Source organism: Micropterus dolomieu, linkage group LG04, assembly GCF_021292245.1.
Source record: "Micropterus dolomieu isolate WLL.071019.BEF.003 ecotype Adirondacks linkage group LG04, ASM2129224v1, whole genome shotgun sequence".
Taxonomy (NCBI): Eukaryota; Metazoa; Chordata; class Actinopteri; order Centrarchiformes; family Centrarchidae; genus Micropterus; species Micropterus dolomieu.
In genome coordinates, this window is record NC_060153.1 from 3,825,911 (window position 1) to 3,833,836 (window position 7,926).

General features: G+C 39.6%; 1 protein-coding gene across 4 annotated transcripts in view; it reads left to right on the top strand.

Moving 5' to 3' along the window:
* grin2ab (glutamate receptor, ionotropic, N-methyl D-aspartate 2A, b) overlaps nt 1-7,926 on the top strand; it is a 105,210-nt gene that overhangs the window by 6,466 nt on the left and 90,818 nt on the right. For 2 of the 4 annotated variants that reach the window (XM_046048146.1, XM_046048148.1), the window contains exons 1-2: nt 29-162; nt 919-1,125. In XM_046048146.1, the coding sequence (XP_045904102.1) occupies nt 145-162; nt 919-1,125 (225 nt within the window). In that variant the 5' untranslated portion in view covers nt 29-144. Of the gene's footprint in view, nt 1-28; nt 163-918; nt 1,126-7,926 lie in introns of those variants that run through there. The other 2 variants (XM_046048149.1, XM_046048150.1) reach the window with 1 other exon arrangement.

The following is a 7,926-nucleotide window of genomic DNA, read 5'->3' on the forward strand; positions in this document are numbered from 1 at the left end:
GTGGGGGGGGGGGGGGGACTGGATGGAGGAGAAATTGATGGATTAATTTGACGGAACAGAGTCGTATGTGATTCCCACTCAAGCCGAGGGCACCCGAATGGAGTAACAGGCTGCAATGTCATCTCCACCTGGCCGCCTGGAGAGATGTGTCACGGGAATGGGGTAAGCTTTAATTAGCAGCCTAGGCTATGTTTGGTTTTGTTTTGTTTTAAGGCTTAGCTGACAACTAACTCTCTCCTGATGGGGAGTGATGCGGAAATTGGGCAGCATTTGTCGGGGTTCAGCGCTTTAATATCTGCCGCACACTCACACTCCTCTCAAAGTGGAGCAGAGGCGGGTGGTGGGGTGGCTGGTTTTGCCTTCCTCTCTCCGCTCCTTCGTTCGTCCGAGCACTAGTCCCCGGCACACAACCTGCTGCATGCCCTACATAGACGATCCCGGCACCGGAGAGGGGAGCGTGAGGGGAATATTCGCTAAGGAGCCACAGGCTGTTTTTAACGCCCCCCCCCCCCCTCCCCCCCCGTGCCACACACACACAAAGAGAGAGAGAAGCCTACTATTTTGTTTTTCTCACCGTTCACCATCTCACCTTTGAATTTAACTTGTGTTTTCGTCACGCAAGCTTTCTGTCCAAAAAGCCCGTGTCTCAGCATTCCCAAAAGAAACACACGCACACACATACACAAACACACACACAGAGACACTTGTCATGAGCTGGTATTTGAATTCAAACTGTTAAAATGCTTATGAGTAACGACGAATATAATGACATTGGGTAATGATGTTAATAGCTCATATAGGCACCAGCCTGTAGGCGCGCGTCCTTTTATAGATCAGACTCAAATTCAACAAGTCCGCGCTTTTGATGGGTTTAATGCAATGCAATAAGCAATAGCATTTTTGTTTTCTTTTTTTCAGATCAAGTTTGAACACTTTTGCTCTGGTTTCACTGACGCTGTGAGAAGGAACCAAAATGCCAGTAAACGGACAGGTCATGGTGGCTGCCTGCACTGGCCATCACACCACGGCAGTAAAACTCAACATTCATCGCACGGACTCAGAAGAAGAAGGCGCAAAACCTCCGCGACCGCAAACCTGCAGCAGCCACGCTTTGTGACACAGAAGGTAAGGACCGCGGCCAGGGGAGAAACACACAGTCAGAGCGCATCAGACTCGGCACTGTGCGACGCTAAGCGGCGCTGTTGCATCACATTATGCCCGGCTACTGATGAGAGGCAGTCTAATGAATTCATATCTCAAATTACAGTTTTCAGGCTTTGAATGCAGTCACGTTGTAGAAACACATTTTCTTCCGTTTTCATCCCGCTTCCCGTGCCAAGTCTGACACACGAAGTATCTTCTCCTCCTCTCAGGGACATGGAAGCAATCACACACACACACACACACACACACACACACACACACACACACAGATGTTACATGGTGAGGGGGACTATAAGAGTCTGACATATCTATGTGTAGGCTATGTTTGTAAATGTATCATGATCATTTAGGGCAAATGTATCATTCATGCCATGCCAGACTCATTGTGGTGTTGTAGAGAACTGGGGAGAGAGAGACTGAGGATGTGTTCAGCAGTAGCCTATTTTCTTGAATAGTGGGATGACACAAAAGGAGATCAACTCTGTAGGGCATAAATGCAATAGAGTGGGGAGCAGTGTATGTCGAGAGCTGTTGCTATCTTCATTAATATAAATATCTTGTGCAAAGCTGCAATGAATTCTGGGTGTGATGTCATAGCATCTTTAAAACCTTAACAGTATTTTATAGTAGGCCTAATTTTCAATTGACTTTTTTTCAGTTGTTAGAGTGTTTCCTGCTCAGTTGGGCATTGTACTTTCATCTCTCAGTGTCTACTATTAACCAACGACTGTAACAAAGCCCAACAGGAAAAGCATAAAAATGAAAAATTCTCGGGGTGATGTGATGCATAGCATATTCTGAGTCCCATTTTGGTTCTAGCATGACATAGTGCTGAAATTATGTGTCGAGATGCGTCTCACTGAGCTGTTCACTGAACCATCTCTATTGTTGGCAAAGCAGGTACTGTAGTTCAGACTTCATTGTCTCAAAGCAGCTTGTCAGCGTAGTCAGAAGTGAGACTGTGTTGTTCTGTTTCTCTGCAGTTAAAGCTATTTAATGCCTCACATTAAATGTGCTGTTCCCAACATGTTATTATGCTGCCATCAACAAGATGCCCCTCTTGAGATTATTTGGATGGCACCTAAGTGGAACTGCTGATTTTCATACTGTGGGCTGGTTACCTATGCTGGTAACAAAGATCAAAAAGGTGTCTTTCTCCCATGTGATCCTGCTTAGCACAATTGCCTTAAAAAATTCAGAGAGGTTTCTTGAATTGAAAGGTGAGCAAGCCAAGTACTCTGTGTCCTTTTGGCCTCAGTGTTTTGGTTTTTAATAGTGTCATTTTTAGAGCTAGAGGCCAAAAATAGCCCAAAATCTACATACGCCTGCAAGGGTGGGAAGATTCAGAAAGCATTCATGCAGAAATCTCTTTCTTTTCATAAAATATACAAAGTTAAAAAAAAAAAAGTGATCAAAAAGTACTGCACTTCTTACTGTGCATTTACTGTGACATAGTCACATAACACATAATTACTCAGCCATAAGTATATTGCTCTGGTGTCTTTCAGGTTATTTTATGGTACTACTGGATATGTTGTTTTGTGTAGCTCTGTTAAAGGCATTTGAGTCACATGTACTAGAATAAAACTGAATCCTCATATCCTCTCCTTTTTTTCCACTCCTTTTTCTGTGAACATATAGAGGATTTTAGGTAGGAGTACACACACAAGATTGCAACCTAGAGCTTATGAAGAATAATTATAAAGACGCTTAAAAAAGAGAAAAGCCAAAGAAGCTGTGGGTGGAATATGCACCTCCTGCCCTGCATTGTAGCTGTATTTGTCCTGAAGGAGGTATTGACATATCCTGAGATAAGAGCTACGGCAAATAATCCCCTTATCTGCACAGTATTTTTGGTTGGAGCTCACTATCCACTGAAGTTGACAAACTACATGTTTGAAAATAAGATTTGTGGTGGTGTGGTTCTGCCTAGAACATTAATAGTCAACCTATGCGTAGCCACCAAGCCTCTGGCGTGGCCTTTAGCTTTAGCTGTCATGTGCTGAGTGAGTGCTTTCTTTAAAGTCAATTAAACCTGCTACTGTGCCTATACTGCATTTCGACAGATAATCTTGTTCTGACGACATCCACCACCAAAATTTAGTTACATTTGGCTCTCAGTGGTTAAAACATTTAACACTTTTTCTTGTCTACTGTTAGAATAATGTAAAAACCGATGCCCTGCCCCACACAGTTGCTGTCTTTGTACATACAATCACAGGTCAAATGCCTCACACATGAGGCTTGAGGGGATGAAAATTTGTGTTTTCATTTTCCTGTTCCTAGCAATTACCAGTGAAAAGGACTGAGTGACATATGATAATGAGTCATTTGACCCCTGCTGATATTCTGTACAGTGATGTGTGATAGTGCACAAGTTAATAACCCAAACGCCTCTTAAGAAAGTGCACTGTTTAATCATTTAATCAAAACACAGTTGGTGGTCTCATTTAATGAGTTAGTGAGCCGTAGTGATATTAAGTAGGGTTTGAGTAATACAGGTTTTTGAACTGATATTTTTAGAAAGAAGTTGGCAGTATTTGTTGATTTGTGATGATTCTCTGCATATGTAAATTTGACCATTTCATGCCTTAAAATAAGTGATTAAACACTTATTAATTTTGAAAAATCTTTCTACATATATCTAGATTTACAGCTATTTATTTATGTCTCCAGATTAAAAAGTTTTAAAGTTTCTTTAATCACCAGTGAACCTCCAGTAGGAAGAAATACGAAGAATCTGGTTTCAAGTTCAGATAAAAAAACAAAAACACAACAACTGGAAGTGCACCACATTGGTATTTATCGTATACTGAGTGGATGCTGCAGCCTAGTAGTCCAGTAGCTTGCACATTGCAGCTAACACTAACATTGCTTTGATTAGCAGTTTGACATTCAAAGGGCCTATAACTAAATGTTTATAGCTGGTACACACCTGCATCATGTTTAATGGGTTTTAAGTATTTCCGTCTACTCAAGATTCCAGATAAGTCTTATCCAGTTCCAGCCCAGTTTTTCAAGACTTTACTGATAGGATTAGTGTAATCGGATCGAATAAATCTGAAAATTCTATTTTTCAAACCTGAAAAATAATATTTTTCGTTGCTCAGGCTAGGGTTTGGTTTTAAAAATCAAATCCTACTTTTAATCAGTTTTAAAAACTTGTATCTGTGTTTTACATGACTCAAAGGCAGATTGTTTTGATGCTGAAAATCAGGATTATCTTGATCCTACTTGAGAGGTGGTTTCATGGTGGATTTAGACACATGACAAGCACAACAGAGCTGTAACCAAGGAATTGCTACCTATACATCTTGAGTATGAAAAGCATTAAAAGCAGCATTTCATGTTTCTATATCAATCTGTCAACAGTCTTTTGCAGATGGATAGACCAGCTGGATGGTCGATGAAAATTTTGAACTTTTATTCTTTATAATCTCTTTGGTGTTGTATAATGTTTTTATGTCATATAGTTTTTTTGTCAATGTAACACATTGCAGAATAGGAGTTTTGTTTTGTATTATGTTGCCTTTAAGATCTTATTCAGTGTAGCCTTTTATACCATTTTGTTCACACAAATCTTTTTGGACCTAGCAGAACGCTATTATTGATAACATTATTTGTTGACAGATGGTGAGATAAAGGTTTAAAGGATGTTAGGTAATTTATGACTTTTATCGACCTGTATCAGCAGTTAGTCAGACCTTATTGACCATCATATTTTCACAGTAACAAGTGAAAGCTAATTATTGGGGGAAAGATCCAACAGAAATATCTGTGAAGAGGTAAAATCATTTTCTAACTGTACTGTTTGGTCATTTCCCTTATTTGCTTAAGGACCAAATGTGTTGCTTTTAGTCCATCCACCTAAGCAACATAATAAACAGGCATAAAACACCTCAAGTTGACTATTAAAACTGCTTGGTTAGGATTAGGGATCATGGCAAATAAAGTATTCTTAAAGCTGCATTAATTCAAATTTTTGGCCACTTGGTGGTAGCATAACAAGCTGTAAACACAACATTGACATATTTTCACTTCTAAAAGTTGTTATGGTAAATAGGGCTGGGGCGACTCATCAAAGTAATTGGAAAACTGGAAAACTCCGTCTCTGATGAAGTATTTCAGAAAGACCCTCAACAATGTGAAGTTCTGTAAGCTCTGTAAATTCAAAAGCTTTTGTTGAAAGCTTTGTCAAGACGGCAGCAAGACTGCACTGCAAATCCTGTTTACCTTTTGTCCCCACGCATGAACAATGTATTAGGATTAATAAACAAAAATAATAATTAGCTGCAGCCCTAATGGTGAATGTGTTAGTAAGGAATTGCTTATTTACACATCCAGCAGACACAGCACAACATTAGCATTAATTTTGAGATGTAGCCAGCTACTGAATGTAAGTCCAATATTCACTCCTTTTTAGCTGTGTTTTGGTCTACTCCTGAGTGAAATATCTGGCTTTTAGCTGCGAAATGCTCCACTGTGTTTATTAGCTAGTCTCTAACTGCCGTGTGGTGCCGAGCAGGTAGCACACACTTGATTTATTCTGCCTGATGTGTCTGGAAATGAGGTTGACGAGAGTGCAGAGATGGAAAATCGAAACAGATGCTAAAACGCTCTATAGAGCTGTGAGGAAATGCAGAGTTGGGTTATCATTCTCTGTGGTTTCATCATCATGTGGTTTCAAGTAACGTCTTTTAACATGGCACATACAGTAGTGATTTGATTCATTAATAAACATGTTGATTAGTGCTTAATTTTAAAAGCAAATAATATATCCTCAATATCGATTGTCAGAGAACATTGTTAAAAGATGCACAAGACATGCTCTTCTTTGATGTTAGCATTCATCTTTCAGTTGAAAGCTTAAGGCTTTCAAGATGGTGGATGTTTCATTTTGGATTGTAACCCCCCACTGTGTCTATCTGAATAGTATGCTTTTGAATTAGCTTGATTAGTATTAAGCACAACATGTGGCTCTTTGAGAGTGAGAACATTTCCAGCTTCCTAGGAGGCTTAGCTGTTACCTTAAATGATGCTTTTTACACTTTGTCAGTCTGAGGGTTTTTCCAAGCTCAAAAAGAGGCTTAAGAGGTGCCTAAGTGCGGCCAGCCTGGCCCAGTCATTTTGGCCAACTTAATGCCCAAAATCCATATTCCAATTTTCTGCTTTTACAGACACCAGATTTTGGTTCAGACTGATATAACACTGTTCTAGTTAAGGCATTCTTTAGCTTTTTAAATCCAATTTGATTCAGTTTGCCATGGCCATGAGGAGCAGTTCGGTCCCATTAATCTATCAGTATTATCACCACTTTGGCACACGTCTCACTGATTCGCTGAAAAGTGGTTGCCACTCACTTTCATGTATTACATATGTTAAGGCACAATTACCTCAAAGTGTTACTGAGATACTGAGACATTCTTACAATGAATCCATCTTTATTATACCCGAGGAGATCATACACAGTAGGGCTTTAAACAATGCTACTATGAAGCTGCTCAATCATATTCTACTGTAGCACCGTCATTCTGTTTCCAAAAGAGGGTGTAAAAACAGAAGTTATCGTAATTCTCTTTGTAAGCCAGGGGCTACATTACAAAAAAGAAAGTCTGGCACTATGTGCTCAGTAACTGTGCCAATGATGTTAAGTCCATAAGGAATTTCATCAGTCAGGTTCAGAACAAGTAAACGGCTTTACTATCTTCCCTATTTTATTTTTCTTGGGAAAATATTAATTCCTCAAATTCACATTAAATGGAATTACTTTTTTTTTTTAAATGTTTAATTTTTTCAAAGAGTGTTGATGTAAACAGGTTTTCTTTTAAAACAGTTATGTGTAGTGCGAAACATTTGTAAACCGAAGGCAAAATTTAATTCAGGAGAGGTTTTGCAGAGATGCTTAAAGAATGATCTAATTAATTTATTGACATTGACGTGCACAATAGGAAGGTTGAAGAAAGTGAAGAGCGTTTGGCAATTAAACATGATCAGGATATATTTTAAGGGGGCAGTGATGCCATAGACTGTACACTGGTGGTGATGGTGAAGGGGTGTGGAGAAATGGCTGAAGATTTGGATGGATGAGATGTGGAGCGGGACTTTGATGGGCTCACAGGAAGGACCAACTGGGAAGACTGGTTGTGTCCAGCAGTGAATGGGGTGGAGATGGGTTGCATCGATCTGACACTAAAATGACAGCTGCCAACAGCAGAGAAAGGAACTGTTTTAAAAATTTGACAACAATGAGCTGATTGGCTTGCATCACGAATGTCGTATCAAAATCTGAATGGTTTAACCGAATGACTGAAAACCTTAAGTTAGCTGATGAGTTGGAAGCCAGAGAGAGGGAGAGTAAATAATAGAGTAAGCATGAAGAATGTCAGTCTTCCTGAGTGAACTTATACTACGCTTGATTTGTCTTGTAAGTGAGCACATACTTAACCTTGGCTAGAAGACATTTCACTAGTAACATTAGTTTAAATGAAACCCCTACTCTGTGTGTCTGTGTGTGTGTGTTTCAATTACAGTTTTTCATAAAGCACTGAGCTTAATCTGACACCATAAAACTAGCTCATTGCTGTAATTAAACAAAAGCAATTTACAAATTGCTTGTAATTTTTGTAAAGGAAGACATTTTTGTTGTTGCAATGAGTGCCCCTTTACTGTTCAAGCCTCAGACAGCGCAAGACAGCCACAAAAGGTAAACTACTGCATGGGCCTAAAATATTGTCCCTCTGCATGGTCCAGTTTTTTCCTGTG